At 53.9% G+C, this 20,365-nt stretch overlaps 1 protein-coding gene across 1 annotated transcript; it reads left to right on the top strand.

Moving 5' to 3' along the window:
• The first annotated feature begins 23 nt into the window (after positions 1-23).
• PTPN23 (protein tyrosine phosphatase non-receptor type 23) lies at positions 24-18,988 on the top strand. Its single transcript, XM_040431441.1, has 25 exons — positions 24-258; positions 1,785-1,859; positions 3,245-3,372; positions 3,762-3,838; positions 5,090-5,139; positions 6,569-6,700; positions 7,213-7,293; positions 7,625-7,756; positions 8,057-8,104; positions 8,927-8,983; positions 9,107-9,165; positions 9,307-9,386; positions 9,525-9,639; positions 9,820-9,885; positions 10,266-10,411; positions 10,623-10,931; positions 11,515-11,669; positions 11,754-11,905; positions 13,022-13,201; positions 13,283-15,638; positions 15,747-15,931; positions 16,126-16,230; positions 16,355-16,493; positions 16,570-16,683; positions 17,342-18,988. The coding sequence occupies exons 1-25, from the start codon at positions 175-177 to the stop codon at positions 17,894-17,896; spliced, it is 5,580 nt and encodes a 1,859-aa protein (XP_040287375.1). The 5' UTR covers positions 24-174; the 3' UTR covers positions 17,897-18,988.
• The last annotated feature ends 1,377 nt before the right edge of the window (positions 18,989-20,365 follow it).

A 20,365-nucleotide genomic window follows, 5' to 3' on the forward strand; every position in this document is an offset into this window, starting at 1 on the left:
CGGGGCACGTGACCAGCAGCTGACAGCCGGGAGCGGCCGCTGAAGTCATCGCGGAGCAGGAGGCTCAGGACTACACTTCCCGGCGTGCCGTGCGGGTGACGGGGAGGTGATCGCGGGTTTCCGGGCTCTGTGTCGGTGCGGGTGACGCAGCTCCCGGCCCTCGGAGCCCGCAGAATGGAGGCCGTGCCCCGTATGCCCATGATATGGCTGGACCTCAAAGAGGCCGCGGAGTTCGGCTTCAACCTGGCTGTAAAACAGGTGAGAGGTGTTGGACGGATGGTGGAGAGGCTGCGGGGACTGGCGGAGGACGGGGCTCCTAATGCGGGGAGTCGGAGAGTCTGGGGGACAGCGGTTGTCGGAGAGTCTGGGGGACAGCGGTTGTCGGAGAGTCTGGGGGACAGCGGTTGTCGGAGGGCCTGGGGGACAGCGGTTGTCGGAGAGTCTGGGGGGCAGCGGTTGTCGGAGGGCCTGGGGGACAGCGGTTGTCGGAGGGTCTGGGGGACAGCGGTTGTCGGAGGGTCTGGGGGACAGCGGTTGTCGGAGGGTCTGGGGGACAGCGGTTGTCGGAGGGTCTGGGGGACAGCGGTTGTCGGAGGGTCTGGGGGACAGCGGTTGTCGGAGGGTCTGGGGGACAGCGGTTGTCGGAGGGTCTGGGGGACAGCGGTTGTCGACGAGTCTGGGGGGCAGCGGTTGTCGACGAGTCTGGGGGGCAGCGGTTGTCGGCGAGCCTGGGGGGCAGTGGTTGTCGGCGAGTCTGGGGGGCAGCGGTGACAGTAGTTGTTGAGGAATCTGGGTAGGGACGGGACAGCAGTTGTCGGAGGACGGCGGTGGGGCCGCTGTGTGATCCGCACTGGTGCAGTACTGGTCTGGAGTCCCCGTATATTCTGATTGCTCAGTGGTTATTGTCTATGTCATTGGTTCCTAAACTACAACTCCCAGCATGCCCTGACATCCACAGACGCCCGCCGTCAGACACTTCTCCCCGTCCTGTGGATAGGTTGTTGTAGCGTACGGTCTGGAGTTTAGGCCATTTGTATCGCAGGGGACGTCCAGACACAAATGTAACAAACCCTCTGCTGTGAGACGTGTGGTGGTTTTCAGTCTCTTGATGTAAAGCAGAATGTTCATTCACTACCAGCAAGCAGAGGCCTTGATGAGGAATTGTTACCTAATAGATATTGTTTCCTGTTGATAATTAACCGTTTGGTGACTGTCCCCCACCTGTATACAGAGGCCGTCAGCAGAACCTTCCTTTCCCGCTCGCCGTCCTCGGCCGCGGAGGAGCAGTGAGTAGTAACTCCCGGGCGGCTCCTCGGCCTGGCGCCCAGCCCCCCCCCCCCCCCGCCGATGGTGTAGGGGCCACTTAGATATAGCATCAGTCATGTGACTCTTAAAGGAGCAGTGCTCGTCTGGAGGCGCCTGTTTTATCAGGTCTTATCAGTTTCTGGGAAAGCTGGGTGAGATCTCCGACGGCTGCCATTTTATCATCCATTCTACAGCGTAGGGAAGCTGGGACCCGCGCCGATCACTGTGTGGACCCGTTACTTAAAGGGCGTTTCCATAGTTTACACAGGACTTAAATTCTTCCCCAATGTCATAATCTCTCCTTGCTGTCAGTGAATGGAAAGAACCTTAATAGTATCCAATGCAGCTGAGAATTTGTGGATGTAAACAGAAGTGTTACCATTCACTGACAGATAGCGGAGGTATGGAAAATGAGTTGTAACGCACAGTATATTAGAGCGTCACTCTCCCCGCCCTGACATGTCTTCTTTTCGTTCCAGTTTGTCTTGAAGAATTACGGTGAAAACCCTGAAAATTACAACGAGGAGCTGAAGAAGCTGGAACAACTAAGACAGGTAACGGGGGCTGCACACGGGGGGTATCACTCCCATCATCCTCATCCCCAGGAGCTCGTAGGAGTGAAGACTGGTGGGAGCGGCACAGGGTGGGTTAAATCAAGGCGTCATTTCCTGTCGAGGTGGGACCTGGGCAGTGTCAGAACAGGAGCCGCGGGGCATCGCTCAGGGGGTTATCACCCGCTGGAAAACCCCTTTAAAGGGAATGTCACCAGAATACAAATCCATCTGCCGTGGGTGATGTGCGCCGGCTCCGCAGTCTAATGCTGCCCGTCCCCTCCTCATCGGTGCCCCCAATGTGGAGAAATCAGCTTCTGGGTGCAATAAGGGTGTTGCTGTTGCACCCAGAGGCTCCGCCCATTCTCTTCCTGGCCACACCCACACTACTTTGACTGACAGGGCCAGGCTGTGAAGCTGAACTCGCCCCTGGCCCTGTGCGGCACCGGGCAGATGGGTTTATATCCAGAAGATATCTGATGACCGACTCCCTTTAACCACTTCCTGACCGGGCGCATTCATTTTTCGTTTATGTAAATAATTTTGAGCCATTCCCCGGTCATATACGGGGCTTTATTTTTATATCTTTTTTTTTTGTTTGTTTGTTTTTTATTTCAGATAACCAGGAAAATGTAAATAAAAGATTTTATTTTTTCCGTTTTTTGTTAATAGCACAGCGCGCAACTAAAATATATATTTTTTACATTATGTAATATGTCATAAGAGTTGTTTTGAGATATGGGATGTGTGGTTTAGATAAGTGGGGGAGGGGCCTGAAGCTGCGTTGTGCGGTGGCGTTTTTTCTTATTTTTCTATTTTTTATTTTGCCTTTATGTTTCTCTTCTTTTACACGTTGTGTCGCCCCCCGGTAAGATCGTACACGATCTCTGGGGGACATTTAACATAACATTTTTTTTATTTTTTTTTCTGTTTTCTCCTGTGGCTGACATATTAGCCGCAGTTACAGGGGGGATACAGCCTCACTGCGGAGATAATCTGTGACTCCCGGCCCCCCGCGATCACATGACTGCTGGATCGGTCCTGATCCCTGTACACAGCGCTTGTTCAGAGCTGTCTATAGAGCAGAGTGCCCGCTGCCCGGAAATACATGGTCAGGAACGGGTTAATTGTCGGTACGGTGACGTTTGCAGGTGGGGCTGGTGCCTCCGTCGTTGCCACGTGCTGGTCATGGCTCTGGTGGCCTGAAGCGCGTCAGTGGTCTTGTTTCCTGTGGCGGGGGGTGTATTACTGGGGAAGAGTGCAGCGTCCTGTACGTTCTCCATGCAGATACAGGCTGTGGACCCCCGTCCTCTGTGCTGCCCCTCCCTTGCAGAATATGTCGGTGCAGCCTGTACGTGTTTTGTTAATGTCCGTCCCCTCCCCCGCAGAGCGCAGTGAACGTCCCCCGAGACTTCGAAGGATGCAGCGTCTTGCGCAAGTACTTTGGTCAGCTCCATTACCTGCAGAGTCGCATCCCCATGGGGGTCGAGCAAGAGGCGGCTGTTCCCATCACATGGTGAGTGACTGAGACCAAGGGGACCCTTAGAGAACTTGCAATATCTCTGCTTTCTGTCAGTGAATCAGGACAGTGCTGCTTACATTCAGAGACAGAACCCACCACCGCCCCCTGACCTGGTGTGTTACAGTGGGCTCCAGGACGGCCATATTTGTAGCTCTGATACCTTGTAATGAATTATCAGAAGCAGTTCCCGTTCCCTGACGGCAAGCGGAGATATAATGAAGAAGCTTTATGTACATCAGACATGGGAATAAAGGACCCAATGTGTGTGAAGTAATCTGTGCCCCAGCGGTGTGCGGTCGGTGGCGGTTCTCAGGACCCGCTGCAGACTCATGCGCTGCTCTCGCACATACAGTTTGTAGGTGACTTGTAGTTTTCCTCCTCAGGACGGAGATTTTCTCAGGGAAGTCTGTGACGCACGCCGACATCAAGTACGAGCAGGCCTGTGTCCTGTACAATCTAGGTAGGTCATGGAGGGCGCAGCGTCCCAGGAGCTGTCTGATACGGGGAGGGCGCAGCGTCCCAGGAGCTGTCTGATACGGGGAGGGCGCAGCGTCCCAGGAGCTGTCTGATACGGGGAGGGCGCAGCGTCCCAGGAGCTGTCTGATACGGGGAGGGCGCAGCGTCCCAGGAGCTGTCTGATCCGGGGAGGGCGCAGCGTCCCAGGAGCTGTCTGATACGGGGAGGGCGCAGCGTCCCAGGAGCTGTCTGATCCGGGGAGGGCGCAGCGTCCCAGGAGCTGTCTGATCCGGGGAGGGCGCAGCGTCCCAGGAGCTGTCTGATCCGGGGAGGGCGCAGCGTCCCGGGAGCTGTCTGATCCGGGGAGGGCGCAGCGTCCCGGGAGCTGTCTGATCCGGGGAGGGCGCAGCGTCCCGGGAGCTGTCTGATCCGGGGAGGGCGCAGCGTCCCGGGAGCTGTCTGATCCGGGGAGGGCGCAGCGTCCCGGGAGCTGTCTGATCCGGGGAGGGCGCAGCGTCCCGGGAGCTGTCTGATACGGGGAGGGCGCAGCGTCCCAGGAGCTGTCTGATACGGGGAGGGCGCAGCGTCCCAGGAGCTGTCTGATACGGGGAGGGCGCAGCGTCCCAGGAGCTGTCTGATACGGGGAGGGCGCAGCGTCCCAGGAGCTGTCTGATACGGGGAGGGCGCAGCGTCCCAGGAGCTGTCTGATACGGGGAGGGCGCAGCGTCCCAGGAGCTGTCTGATCCGGGGAGGGCGCAGCGTCCCAGGAGCTGTCTGATCCGGGGAGGGCGCAGCGTCCCAGGAGCTGTCTGATCCGGGGAGGGCGCAGCGTCCCAGGAGCTGTCTGATCCGGGGAGGGCGCAGCGTCCCAGGAGCTGTCTGATCCGGGGAGGGCGCAGCGTCCCAGGAGCTGTCTGATCCGGGGAGGGCGCAGCGTCCCAGGAGCTGTCTGATCCGGGGAGGGCGCAGCGTCCCAGGAGCTGTCTGATCCGGGGAGGGCGCAGCGTCCCAGGAGCTGTCTGATCCGGGGAGGGCGCAGCGTCCCAGGAGCTGTCTGATCCGGGGAGGGCGCAGCGTCCCAGGAGCTGTCTGATCCGGGGAGGGCGCAGCGTCCCAGGAGCTGTCTGATCCGGGGAGGGCGCAGCGTCCCAGGAGCTGTCTGATACGGGGAGGGCGCAGCTTCCCAGGAGCTGTCTGATACGGGGAGGGCGCAGTCGTCTTGTATACATGTGTGTTCTCTGATCATGTCTTGCAGGGGCGCTACACTCCATGCTGGGCGCTATGGACAAGCGAGTCTCTGAGGAGGTGAGTGACATCAGGATGAGAGGTTCCCCCAGAACTGAAGGGGGCGCTCTATTAGTATCCTTTACTTTTCTGTGCCTCCCATCATTGAGTACACCTCACTCCTCCTCCTCTGTGCCCCCTGTCAGTGATTACCCCTCACTCCTCCTCTGTCCCCCCTGTCAGTGATTACCCCTCACTCCTCCTCCTCTGTGCCCCCTGTCAGTGATTACCCCTCACTCCTCCTCCTCCTGTGCCCCCTGTCAGTGATTACCCCTCACTCCTCCTCCTCTGTGCCCCCTGTCAGTGATTACCCCTCACTCCTCCTCCTGTGCCCCCTGTCAGTGATTACCCCTCACTCCTCCTCCTGTGCCCCCTGTCAGTGATTACCCCTCACTCCTCCTCCTCTGTGCCCCCTGTCAGTGATTACCCCTCCCTCCTCCTCCTCTGTGCCCCCTGTCAGTGATTACCCCTCACTCCTCCTCCTCTGTGCCCCCTGTCAGTGATTACCCCTCACTCCTCCTCCTCTGTGCCCCCTGTCAGTGATTACCCCTCACTCCTCCTCCTCTGTGCCCCCTGTCAGTGATTACCCCTCACTCCTCGTCCTCTGTGCCCCCTGTCAGTGATTACCCCTCACTCCTCGTCCTCTGTGCCCCCTGTCAGTGATTACCCCTCACTCCTCGTCCTCTGTGCCCCCTGTCAGTGATTACCCCTCACTCCTCGTCCTCTGTGCCCCCTGTCAGTGATTACCCCTCACTCCTCCTCCTGTGCCCCCTGTCAGTGATTACCCCTCTCTCCTCCTCCTCCTCCTCCTCCTCCTTTGCCCCCTGTCAGTGATTACCCCTCACTCCTCCTCCTCCTTTGCCCCCTGTCAGTGATTACCCCTCACTCCTCCTCCTGTGCCCCCTGTCAGTGATTACTCCTCCTCCTCCTCCTGTGCCCCCTGTCAGTGATTACCCCTCACTCCTCCTCCTCCTGTGCCCCCTGTCAGTGATTACCCCTCACTCCTCCTCCTCCTGTGCCCCCTGTCAGTGATTACCCCTCACTCCTCCTGTGCCCCCTGTCAGTGATTACCCCTCACTCCTCCTCCTCCTCCTCCTGTGCCCCCTGTCAGTGATTACCCCTCACTCCTCCTCCTCCTGTGCCCCCTGTCAGTGATTACCCCTCACTCCTCCTCCTCTGTGCCCCCTGTCAGTGATTACCCCTCACTCCTCCTCTGTGCCCCCTGTCAGTGATTACCCCTCACTCCTCCTCCTCCTCCTGTGCCCCCTGTCAGTGATTACCCCTCACTCCTCCTCCTCCTCCTGTGCCCCCTGTCAGTGATTACCCCTCACTCCTCCTCCTCCTGTGCCCCCTGTCAGTGATTACCCCTCACTCCTCCTCCTCCTCTGTGCCTCCTGTCGGCCATTGCTCCACCTCTCTTGTGTCTGTGACCTGCTCATGTCTCTTGCAGGGGATGAAGATCTCGTGCACTCACTTCCAGTGCGCGGCCGGAGCCTTCTCCTACCTCAGGGATCACTTCACTCATTCTTACAGTGTGGACATGAGTCACCAGATCCTGAACCTCAACATAAACTTAATGCTGGTGAGAGCGGCATGCGATGGGTGGGGCCTCCCCGCTTCTGTTAGCTCACAGGGTTTCCCAGTGATGTGACCAGGGACTATGGGTTATGGCTGCTGAGGCTTTCTATGCTAGACAATCCCTGCTTGTTAGAAGGGTCTGACAATAAGTAGATCACACCCTCTGCTCAGTTTCCCTGCAGCGCCTCCACAGGGGAAAGGAAGTATTGCGCAGTGTGCATTCATGTCAAGGGGTTGTCTGTGGCAATGCAGGACAGGGTGGGTCCTCCAGACAGAGACACTCTTTGGCTGCTCTTCCCATAAACAGAGCACCTCATCTACCCACGTCACAATCCACAAGTAACTCCTGTGGAATTTCTGCACCACTTGGCCCGGACCCTAAGGACCAAACAGGCCTGGTTGTTAAGGGGTTAATCGGGCATCAGGTGCCGGATCGTGAGATCTTCTCCATTATCAGAAGTTATAGAGAAGTATTCAGAGATGCCACTTGCCTGACTGCGCCGTTCTCTCCCTCAGGGTCAGGCCCAGGAGTGTCTGCTCGAGAAGTCCATGCTGGATAACAGGAAGAGTTTCCTGGTGGCAAGGATCAGTGCTCAGGTGAGACGCCGCAGAGGCCCTGCCCCCGCTGCCAGCTCTCCGTGCCTTGCGCCCTCTGCCAGCTCTCCGTGCCTTGCGCCCTCTGCCAGCTCTCCGTGCCTTGCGCCCTCTGCCAGCTCTCCGTGCCTTGCGCCCTCTGCCAGCTCTCCGTGCCTTGCGCCCTCTGCCAGCTCTCCGTGCCTTGCGCCCTCTGCCAGCTCTCCGTGCCTTGCGCCCTCTGCCAGCTCTCCGTGCCTTGCGCCCTCTGCCAGCTCTCCGTGCCTTGCGCCCTCTGCCAGCTCTCCGTGCCCTGCGCCCGCTCCCTCCTTATTTCCATTGTATCTCGCACCAGGTGGTGGATTACTACAAGGAGGCCTGCCGTGCCCTGGAGAATTCAGAGACCGCCTCGCTTTTAGGGAAGATCCAGAAGGACTGGAAGAAGTTGGTGCAGATGAAGATTTACTACTTTGCAGCCATCGCCCATGTGAGTTTTTTTTTTTTTTTTTTACTGCCTACTCGGGTGGTACAGCGGGTGCCCCCAGGAGACTCATTCTATAGACTTAATTTCAGTTCCTCACTGTTGTCCGGCTAAAAACCCTTTCTGACCTCAAACTTTTTCACAGCTGAGGATTTGTTACTATGTATGCAGTTTAGGTAACCATCTGTGAGCAAGGCCCCTCGGCAGCGCCCATCTCTCAGGATACTGTGTTACAATGTATTGGTCATTACGGTCTCTGTGATCTCTAGAAGTGATGAAGGTGGAATTCTTTGTGTCTCTTCACAGCTGCACATGGGGAGGCAGGCAGAAGAACAGCAGAAATATGGCGAGCAGGTAAGTGCACATCCCAGGGGATCACTGTGGCTCTGAGCAGCACAGAAGGTGCCATGGTGGATTACAGACCATAAAGCGGATCTTCACCTCTGATCAGCAAGTGATCGCTTTATGTATAGATCTAATCTGCAGAAACAAAACATTACACACGTTATGTATATATGTACACAGTGATTGCACCAGCAGAATAGTGAGTGCAGCTCTGGGGTATAATACAGGATGTAACTCAGGATCAGTACAGGATAAGTAATGTATGTACACAGTGACTGCACCAGCAGAATAGTGAGTGCAGCTCTGAAGTATAATACAGGATGTAACTCAGGATTAGTACAGGATAAGTAATGTATGTACAGAGTGACTGCACCAGCAGAATAGTGAGTGCAGCTCTGGAGTATAATACAGGATGTAACTCAGGATCAGTACAGGATAAGTAATGTATGTACACAGTGACTGCACCGGCAGAATAGTGAGTGCAGCTCTGGAGTATAATACAGGATGTAACTCAGGATCAGTACAGGATAAGTAATGTATGTACACAGTGACTGCACCAGCAGAATAGTGAGTGCAGCTCTGCAGTATAATACAGGATGTAACTGAGGATCAGTACAGGATAAGTAATGTATGTGCACAGTGACTGCACCAGCAGAATAGTGAGTGCAGCTCTGGAGTTATGTAGTTATATGTACTGTTATTGAAGATGAATTCTATGTATGATGTGACCTGGTGAGTAGACATATTGTATAACTTTCCTGTAGTCATAGGTGTCTTTGAGCTGTGGATTGTCTGTGTGCGCGACTCTCCTCACTGCTTCCATCTTTACAGGTTGCCTATTTACAGAGCTCTTTAGACAAACTAAACGAGGCGATCAAACAATCCAAGGTAAGGTGTCATCCTCTCCTGTATACCTGCTGTAACATAAGTCATGAACCGTCTATACTACAGGTCGCCCCCATTACACTGGTGATTATACTCTCTGCATCTACTGTTCCGGTTTTCTTGCAGGGTCAGCCCTCCACGGTGCAGGACGCCCTCCACTTCACTATGGATGTCATTGGCGGCAAGTAAGTGGCAATCTGCAAAGGACCATTTGATATCTTTCTTTTGTGGGGCTACAATTTTACTGTAGCTTTTATTTCCAATCCTTTCCTCTGCTTGCTGTGTTTTCCAGAATTGCTTGTCATGGCTTGTTTTCTCTTTTTTAGGTTTAATTCTGCTAAGAAGGATAATGACTTCATCTACCATGAGTCTGTGCCGGCGCTGGACACCCTGCAGGCTGTGAAAGGTAAGTGCCCCCCCCCCCCCCCCCCCCCCACCCCCCAAACTGTGCGCAAGCCCTGATATCCATGACTGAGGTGTGATCAGCAGTGAGGCTGAAGGATTCTTCTCCCAGCTGTGATCACGTATCTCTTGTGTCTTCTAGGAGCTCCTTTAGTAAAGGCTCTGCCGGTGAACCCCACTGATCCTGCCGTGACTGGACCAGATATTTTTTCTAAGCTGGTCCCAATGGCTGCACATGAGGCGTCCTCCCTCTACAGGTAGGTGACAGGAACGTGCAGCGTCTTCGCTCGCCATTGGCAGCTGGAGCCCGGACCACCTCTGCCGCTCGGAGGACGGTGTGATCATTCTTCCCTCCATCTTCTATATGAGCTAAGACCTCAATGAGCATAGTCAGGGAGGCTTCGTGACCTGCTGCTTTTTTTTTTTTTTTTTTCCAGCGAAGAAAAGGCGAAACTCCTGCGTGAAGTCATGGCCAAAATAGATGCAAAGAATGAAATCCTTGAGTAAGTTCACGTCATTCTTCAGATTATAACCTCGGCTTTGGAAACGACTTCCGAAATATTAGTAATCCTGAGTCGCATCCTGCATTATACTGCAGTGCTGCACTCTCAGAGCTGAAGTCTTCCTGCATTCGCTGCTTGTTCAGTGTCTGCACAGAACTTCTTATGGCATTTGTTTTCTGGGAACTGTCACCAGGCGCTGTACAGTCATCTGATGTCGGAGGAGCTGACCGCTCTCCCTGCCTTACAGTCGCTCATATTTTAAGGGGGGGTTCTGTCCACAAGTTTGTTGACTGTTTCCGATAATAGCCATCAGAATTGTGAGGCTCTGTGTTAGAAAACCCTTTTACAGCAGAGTGATGCCTCTCGTGTGTGTGTTCCAGTCAGTTCACGGACTCCCTGCAGCTTGATCCAGACACCGTGGATAACCTGGACATGTACAGCCACATCCCACCATCCTTGATGGAGAAGTGTGCAGCACTGAGCGTTCGGCCGGATACAGTCAAGAGCCTAGTCCAGTCTATGCAGGGTGAGCGGGACTTACCTGCGTGCTGCTTACTGCTGATATTTGCACATTGCCTCGGGGGACCCGGGAGGTTTCTACAGATATGATTCATCCCATTGAAGAAGAATACCTCTTCTTGGCCTGAAATCAGTGGATTGCCTTCCCCTGTCCTGCAGTCCGTCCCCATCCTGTGACACAGTCCGTGTGCCTAATGAATGTTCTTGTCTTGTTCCAGCGCTCTCTGGAGTGTTCACCGATGTGGAGGCGTCTCTGAAGGACATTAAGGACATTCTTGATGAAGAGGAAAAGGAGGAAAAAAAATTGCAAGACGAGGTAGGGAAGGCAAATGTACCTCCGACCTCCGCCCCTGCAGTGATGGAAGTTGGCAAAGAGTGGACAAAATACATGGAGGTGCATGAGAAGGCGAGCTTCACCAACACCGAGCTGCACAAAGCCATGAACCTGCATATTAGCAACCTGCGCCTCCTGAACGGACCCCTGGACCAGCTCCAGCAAGCACTGCCTGCACCGACTCTGACTGAGGGTGAGCAGTGCTTTACATGGGAATTGTGACCAAAGGCATAGTGATTTCAGTTAATAAACCTCAAACATATGTCTATTCTACAGTTTATATATGGGATGCATCCTGTACTGATCCTGTATTACACCCCAGAGCTGCATTCACTATTCTGCTGGTGCAGTGACTGTGTACATACATTACTTATCCTGTACTGATCCTGAGTTACATCCTGTATTATACTCCAGAGCTGCACTCACTATTCTGCTGGTGCAGTGACTGTGTACATACATTACTTATCCTGTACTGATCCTGAGTTACATCCTGTATTATACTCCAGAGCTGCACTCACTATTCTGCCGGTGCAGTCACTGTGCACATACATTACTTATCCTGTACTGATCCTGAGTTACATCCTGTATTATACTCCAGAGCTGCACTCTCTATTCTGCTGGTGCAGTCACTGTGTACATACATTACTTATCCTGTACTGATCCTGAGATGTATAACCACAACTTGCTGACTGTTTCCATAACCAGCAGAACTGTCCTATAATCCAGGTTGTAACTCTGAGGGGGAATTGATTCCATGACCTGCTGTTTTCTTCCAGATGACAAGTCCGTGCTGCAGAACCTGAAGCGGATCCTGGGTAAGGTGCAGGAGATGAGACAGCAGCGTCTGTCACTGGAGCAGCAGCTGCGAGACACTATCCAGAAGGATGATATCACCACCTCGCTGGTCACCACTGACCGCTCCGAGATGAAGGTGAGCATGCAAGAATTTCATCCAGGTTCATGATGATCTCCTCTTTTTCTATTTCTTGTCTGATCCTGTCCTCCTTCCCTCCAGAAACTCTTTGCAGAGCAGCTGAAGAAGTACGATCAGCTGAAGGTTTACACTGAGCAGAACTTGTCCGCCCAGGAGAACATCCTGAAGGCTCTGACCGAAGCCAACGTCAAGTACGCACCAATAAGGAAGACCCTGGCGGAGTGCGAGCAGAAGTAAGGCCACCTCTATAAATAAAGCTTTGTCACCTTTCCTTATGACTGTGGCCAGCAGTGTAAAGAATGGAGGGTTTAATTGTGGCTGTCATGGTCCCTTCCAGTCCTGCAGAGGGAACCGTACCTACCTGCTTGCCTCTGGGTTCTGGATCTTTCGTTCCCACACTGTCACTGACGTGCTCTGGTCCCACATGTCGACAACCAGTTTGACAGAGGGCGTCACGTGTGACGCTGCAGCCAATGACTAGCTACAGTGGTGACGTGTCCCCTATGCATCACATGACCACTTGATGTGACGCATGGGGGGGGTACATCACCGCTGTGCCCAGTCATTGGCTGCAGCAGCACATGTGACCCCCCCCACCCCAATCAAACTGGCTGTCAACACGTGGGACCAGAGCATGTTAGTGACAGTGCGGGACTGAAGGAGCAGGTAGTTACGGGCCGATAATGACAGTGGACCTCCTCAGTCTGGATATGCTGGTGGACGATCACAACATATTACCATAGCAGCAACGTTCCACCAGACCTCATCCACACGCTGCAGAGAAATATCTGCCTGTAAATTGACATGTGGTACGGATTTTAAAACTGCAGCGTGTTAACTCTTTCTGCAGATTTCCTTTCTTTATTGTGGAATTTACCAATTCGTTTTTTATTTGTCCCGTGTGAACAAATAGAAATCCTGCATGTTTTTTTTAATTTAAACCTCCATACTTTACACTGCCAGATACATCCAGAGAACTTTAAAATACTGCAAAATAGAAACCGGGGGGGGTCATTTATTAGATGAACGCCAATTTTTTATTATTTTTTCCCCCCGCTCACTCCCTGTCAAAAGAGGTAAGCGGGACGGGCCGGTCCGCCTCGTTTATCATTTTCTGCACTTAGGCGTAGAAAAATATCTAAATCTGGATAAACCTAAGCCAGCGCCTCTACATAACTTAGGCGCCTAATGCGCCAGCACAGGGGTCTTAAGAATGGCGTCTTAAAACGCCAGTCTTAATATATGACCCCAAAGGTTTCTTGCGACGACTTAAGATTTCTATATTTTTGGGGGGCGGCCTCCCTGTCCCAGGTCTGTCCAGCACTGCACATGTTTCCTCTCCCTTCCAGGTGGAACCACACTGTGCAGACCCTGATCTCCTCCTACGAGGCCTACGAGGACCTGATGAAGAAGTGCCAGGAGGGGAGGGACTTTTACGCAGATTTAGAAGGCAAAGTGGGCAAGCTCCTGGAGAAAGCTCGTGCCGCGTTCGAGGCGTCCCAGGCCAGCCGGCTGCAGATCCTAGAGCGGTAATTGCACCTTTTGTGCTTTGTGTCTTCTGAGTACCGGCCTCTTGTATTTGCGCTGAGTGTTTGTCTCCTTTCTTATAGGGAAATGAAGAAGAAGCCGCCTCCTCGTCCCACAGCCCCAAAGCCGTCGTTGGAGAAGAAGGTGTCGGACGTGGACCTTGAGAACATAGCGGCTGCTGATCTGGCGGATATGCAGCAGTTCTCCTCTCTCTTTTTCTCTGATCTCCCCGAGGAGCTGAAGAGTCTACCCCCAGAAGCCCTCCTGGCACATTTCGACCGCTTGTCTGCAGATGCCATGGCTGCATTTCCAGTGAATCCAGTCTCTGCATACGGTGCCGTAAGAATGCCGAGCGCAGATACTTACAGAGCCGGGAGAACGGCTACTGCCCCTTTGCCAGACCCACAGGCTGTGCCGTTCACCCAGGCTCCATTTAATGTTTTGCCCGGGCAAATGCCACAGATGGCTGCGGGTGCTGCTCCCGGTCAGGCATTCCCTCCAGTTTCCTATAGCAGCATTCCTCCTGTCAGCTCTGGCACAGCAGTCCCTCCACAGCGAGGGCATCCAAATGTTAGCGGATCATCTCGGATACCGACCTCTTCTGTGTATTCACCAGGGGCACCACCTGTTCAGCCCAATCCAGCATCCGCACCTATAGCACCAGGCTACATGGCTGCGGGTATGCCGCCACCGAGAACGTCGCCGCAGCACATGCCAGTGCTTGCCCCTGGGGTGGCTCCCTCAGCTAATCAATTCAGGCCAAATTCTGCAGTTGGTTTTGGCACAGGACAGGCGCCATCTGCATCAGTGGTGTCTGGCCCTATGAACCCGAACGTCCCTCATCCATCACTGGCAAGAAATGCGCAGCCTCAGGTCACACAGGGCGTTCGTCCTGCGACCACCACAGTGGACAGTATTCAAGGGCCCATTTCAAGTTACACTGCGCCCAGGATGCCCCATTCTCAGAGTGGCTATATGGGGGCCCCAGGGCTCCCAGTGATGGGTCAGGGCCATCCGTTCCCATATTCTCAAGGTGCGGTTCCGAATTTCATTCCGCCCCCTACACATTTACCACATGCCCAGCCTAACCAAATGTTTCATATGCCCAGGCAGCCCCAGGCTAGAATGGATCTGCCGCCACAGCCTCTTCCTGGACAGTCGCAGTATGCGGCACCTGTGCAGCATCAGTTCACCCCCCAAACAAGAGCCCCCTTCCAACCACAGCTGCCCGCTGTGTACCAACAGGGACAGCCAGCTCGTATGCCTGTCGTAAACCCTGTGGTGCCTCAACATCCATATCAGCAGTTTGCGGTGCAGCCCCAGCACCCCGCGGTGCAGCCCCCTCCTCACCTCATGCCGCAGCAGTATCCTCTTGCTCACCAGGATCAACAATCTCTTTACACAACTTTTCCAGGCCCCATACCCAGAGCATCTCCTCAGCCAGTCCAGACTGTGCCCCTGCCCATGAGTCAGCCATCTGGTGTTCCAGGCGTGCAGAACGTCCCTCCAGGATCTGCCCCCCAGGTCCCATCCGCTATGTCTTTTGCCCCCCCAGTAAGACACCCCTCCAGCAGTATAGTAAATTCGGTTCCTGCTGGGCCCCAGATGCCAATGGGTGCCCCTCAGGCCCCGCCCCTTGCTCACCACGTACAGCCTCCTGGCAGCCCGGCACTCAGCCAGCTGCCAGGTGGTGCCATTGTTTCTGGAGCCCCAACCATTCCTTCTCCATCACCCTCTCCAAAGCCACCAGTTCTTCCATGCACTGTATCTACCTCTACCGTGATGCCTCAGAGACCCCCGCCTTCACTTACTCCTGGAACGACCCCTTTAAGTCAAGCATCTACCGAACCAGTCTTTCACCGGCAGAGCTCCACTACGGATGACCTGCTGTCATCTAGTCCCGAGAGCCAACATGGAGGCTCCAAAACGTCGGTGGGACAGCCGCTCTTACAACCCACCAAGGCGGATTCTAAAGATGGCCTCAGGCCTAAAGGCATTCAGCTGATCGAGAACGATCCGTATGAGAAGCCGGAGCACATCATGCGCCTCCTGTCTGAGCTGGATCGCTTCAGACTGGTGGTGGCAGCTCTGGACAAACCCGTGCCTGGTGCAGCCACCCAGCTGGATGCCATGTGGAAAGAGTTCCAAGATGCCCAAGAGAAGGAGGCCAGAAACCTGTCCATCGCCATCGCCCGCTGCTATACCATGAAGAACAGACACCAGGACATCATGCCCTATGACAAGAACCGCATCATCTTACAGTCCGGGAAAGATGACTACATCAATGCCAGTAAGATCGAAGACCTCTCTCCGTACTGCCCGACCATCATTGCCACCCAGGCTCCACTGGTGGGCACAGCCGCAGATTTCTGGCTGATGATTTACGAGCAGAAGGTGTCATTGATTGTGATGCTGGTGTCGGACCTGGAGATAGAGAAGGTGAGGGCCCCATGTGGTGTCGGCCATCATGCTGTGTGAATGCGCCCATGTTTGCAGGATCTTGTCTATTTTTGCTCCTGTCGTCATCATCTTGCATTTTCCTTCTAGCAAAAAGTCGTGCGTTACTTCCCTACGGAGCGCGGCCAGCCGGTGCTGCAGGGGCACATCACGCTGACGCTCACCAGCCTCAAGGTCGCTGACACGCACGTAGAGCGAGTGATGTCACTGCAGTACAAGGACCAAAGCCTGAAACGGTCCATCATCCACCTGCAGTTCATGTCCTGGCCTGAGCTGTAAGTACAGATATGGGAGAGTCTGCCATTGGACCACAACTCCCAGCATACCTGCAGACTGGTCCTACTTCTTACTAATCTACTAGGTTAGGAAGAAGTATTGGGCTGGTTAGTAGTCCGTTATGGGGATACATATCTCTGCATAGGAGCTGTATACACAGAACGATAGGGATGTAATGACCGATTTATTGCAGGGGTCTTCCTGACAGTAAAGGGAACCTGCTGCGGTTTATCCAGGACGTACATAAGCACTACCTACACCAGCGCCCCCTGCACATGCCCATTGTTGTGCACTGCAGGTAAGTAGACCATAGTTGGGAGGATGACCACCCCCCCCCAGTAAGATCCTGCAACATCCAGTAAGATCCTGTACTTACCTCTCTGTGGTTTTGTAGATTTGACCCTTTGTTTGCTATGCTGTAGTTCTGGCGTGGGGCGGACCGGAGCGTTCTGCCTCCTCTATGCTGCTGTACAAGAAGTGGAGGCCGGCAACGGGATCCCGGACCTGGCGGAACTGGTGAAGAAGATGAGGCAGCAGAGGAAGCACATGCTGCAGGAGAAGGTAGGAGACCCGGCCGTGCCCTCGCATGCAGCGCTGCAGTGTCGTCTCTCTGTAATGCTGTGCTCTGTCCATGTAGATACATCTGAAGTTCTGCTACAAGGCGGTTCTGAAGCACGCAGAACAGGTTCTCCAGAGACACGGCTTCTACACCCCCTCTGCCAGCAAGCCCCAGTCTACTGCCCCCCAAAAGGTCAGTATCGGCGCGCGAAGCTGTGTGATTGCCACGGGATAGGAAAATGGTCAAGGTATCCCTCCTGGCATCTGACATCTTTCTGCTGTCTCATCGCATGCTCTGTTTGTGTCCATGCTTTACAATGCAGCATTGCTCAATTTTGGTATCACTATTAGTAACTTGAAAACAGTTTAGCTGCATTGTCTGAGGTGATGGACATCTGTCTGCTGCCCCTTAGGCTGCTGCTCTGTCCATGCCCATGCTTTGCACTGCAGCCTTAGACCCACTGCACACGAACGTGTGCACTCCGTTGCCGTATTGCGGATCCGCAATTCACGGGCGCCGTTCCGTGGGAATTCTGCATTCACTTGAATAGGTCCGGAGATGCGGAACGGAAGCACGGAACGGAACCCTACGGAAGCACTACGGAGTGCTTCCGTGGGGTTTCGTCCCGTACTTCCATTCCGCAAAAAGATAGGACATGTTCTATCTTTTTGCGGAACGGCCGGATCGTGGACCCATTGAAGTGAATGGGTCCGCGATCTGCTGCGGCTGCCCCACAGACTGTGTGTGCATTTTGCGGGCTGCAGCAGGACCACGGGGCGCACACGTTCGTGTGCAGGGGGCCTTACCCTCAGCTGTACTCCATGTTTTGAATTTTTTTATGCCTTCCCAGATCTACAGCCTGCAGGACCCACAGGACATTGTCCTTGGAGGAGATATGCCCATCAGCTCCATCCAAGCAACCATTGCCAAGCTGAGCATTAAACCCTGTACCGGCAGCCCAGAGGGCACCAACCATTACCAGCCGCCTCCGCCCCTGGACGTGAACGAGCAGGCGCCAAATGAGATTGTACATGTGGTGCTTCCCGCCAGCTCCTCCCAGCCAGATCTCACTGCTTCACTGGTCACTGAGCCGCAGACCCCTCCAAACCAGACCACCACCAATGGTATCAGCGAAGCCCCTGCAGAAGCTACCAACAGTCATGACCCAGCGCCAGCCCCTGAGCCTTCCTCTGCCTCTCCGGCACCGTTGTCTTCATCTCTCAACCTGCTGGCTTCTTTGACCCCCGAGACCTTCAACCTGGACAGCTCTCAGCGAGGGAAGCAGAAGATGAACAAGCAGAACTTCCTCCAGCCCCAGAACGGGAGCGGCCTGACCCGGGCCGGAAAATCCGGAGACGATCCCCTCAGTATGCTGGACCCACTGTGGACACTGAACAAAACCTAAGACTGTGAGATCAGGAGATCTGAATCATCCAAAAAGTCTGGCGAGGACATGGACAATCCTGAGGAACATGACCTGGCGGGTTGGGAGACCACGATTATTATCCTGTAGCTTTCCGACACTCCCCTGACCCCACTGATGCACCAGTAACACTCCCTGAGCCTTATTGTGACACTAAACTGAGACGGGAGAAGGTTTGGCGGATTCCAGGCAGATCTGATGCCGGAGCGACGTGTAGCTCGCGGGAGACGCTGCAAAGAGCTGCCCAGATCCTGGTGGAGCCGAGGGATCTTCTGTAAATATTCCATTTCCAGTCACCCCTGCAGGTTTTTGTTTTATGTAGTACACGGGAGGCGGGCGAGCAGCGGATGGTCGAGGGTTACGCGCGGGGAGGGAATCTAGTGATCAGGAGAAGAGAGTGCCCAGTCTGGCTGCGGGGCCCGGGGGAGCTCGAAAGTCTTGGGGATTTTCGGTTTTCCCTGTACGTCCAATTGGACGCGTCCCCTGTTCATCTGGGTCCGAGATGGAGCAGACACTAATGCCATGGGTCATCAGCCTCCAGCACGCCAGCTGTTGTGCGACTAAAACTCCCAGCTTGCTCAACGGGTGAGAGAGTTTACATGCTGGGAGTTGTAGTTTCACAACGGCTGGAGTGCCAGGGGTTGCTGGCGCCCTCTATAGAGCATACAATAGGCAGATCTACCACCTACCATCAGCCCTGGATTCCTGCAATTTGATTGGCTGTGCATGTCTGGTCTGGCAGTTACCCCGCGGTAGGCTCCCCCCAGCTTTCTGTAAATCACTGCGAGATCCAGCCGCGGCCCGATTGTGCCTCTGACCGCCGGCGGATACATACAGTACTTAAAGGGACAGCGCTGCTTTTAAAGTATTAAAGATATGTTGCTGAATTCGGCTATTACAGTAAAAATCCTAGAATCTGAACGTTACACAATTAATAACTTTCTATCAGTTCAGCCGTGTACGACTCTGTGAATATCGCAACGTGTAATCTCCAGTGTGCATTTTATAACCTTAATGATTGGCCGATGTGTACAGTACAAATAATCCCATTTTAAATTATGAAATAAATGATGGAAAAAAAAATTATGTGCGTCTCGTACAATTTACTCCTCCAATTCTGGAGACTTCAGCGGTTTTCTACATAGGACATATTTGAGGCAACAGTCTGCAGTGCACAGCTTCCCCAGTAGGGGGCACTAGAGACAGGGATACATACAGGAGTGCACAGCTTCCCCAGTAGGGGGCACTAGAGACAGGGATACATACAGGAGTGCACAGCTTCCCCAGTAGGGGGCACTAGAGACAGGGATACATACAGGAGTGCACAGCTTCCTCAGTAGGGGGCACTAGAGACAGGAATACATACTGGTATAGCTCAGCTATACCAGTAGGGGCACTAGAGGCAGGTGACTGGAATAGATACGTGTGTGCAGTTTCACCATTAGGGGGCACTATAGACAGGTGACAGGAATACATACAGGCACAATGCTCCACATGGTTATAAATGATGCCCAGTGTGGGTTGCAAGACGGTGCTTGCAGTACAGAAGGTTTGGAGGCACCGATGTGAAGATAGACAGTGGTGCCAGGATAGTGACACAGCTGCAGAAACTGGCACTGATCAAAGGTCAGTGCCCCTCACGTCAGTTGTAGCATGATTCCTCAGACCAGGCCGCCTTCTACCCCGAGAACACCTGGTGCCATCTCTTCCCCAGGTAAGTGACGCACACACACCTGGGGGTCTACAAAATGTAATGTGATTCCTCAGACCAGGCCGCCTTCTTCCCACAGTTTGCCTGGTGCCATCTCTTCCTCAGGTAAGTGTGTTTCTGTTGTATTCAATCCCCGTCGTCTGAGGAGTGAGAGGGGGCGTGGCCTAACCCAAATAGGGGCATGGCTTAGCGGGACCTGAGGGTGGGGTTTTAAGTCTTTTGAGGGTGGACACATTGTGGCAGGGGGCGTGTCTGGGCACCTTACTGGCTCATTTGCATACCAAATAAACTGGATTTTCAGAGGGTAAAAACATCTATTGCTGGAACAAAGGCACATCTGGAAATAAGGTGCTAAGTGCTATTAGGCCAGGGCTTTACTGCCATAGCGATTATCCTGGTGACAGATTTCCTTTAAAGCTCTCCTACAGCAGTGAAGAAAAATGGCTGGGTTGTTATGGGAACCTGGAGTAAAACTGTGTGTGTGGAGGCTGGAGGACCTGCGAGCTTCTATTGGCTGATAAGGGTCATGTGACCAAGCTTCTATTGGCTAATGCTTTTTTTTTTTTTAGAATATCTCAGGAACGGTAAGTCCTAGAGAGCTGAGACCCGGTCTAAAACCTTCCCGGACACCTGATGTACCTGTGTGCCAAATGTCGTGATTGTAAATGCGATGGTGCGGATTTCTTTGTCGTCCCCTGTATATCCCTCTGTACTGTATATGAGGAGCACGTTGTCCCCTG

Source organism: Bufo bufo, chromosome 5, assembly GCF_905171765.1.
Source record: "Bufo bufo chromosome 5, aBufBuf1.1, whole genome shotgun sequence".
In the NCBI taxonomy this organism is placed as follows: domain Eukaryota; kingdom Metazoa; phylum Chordata; class Amphibia; order Anura; family Bufonidae; genus Bufo; species Bufo bufo.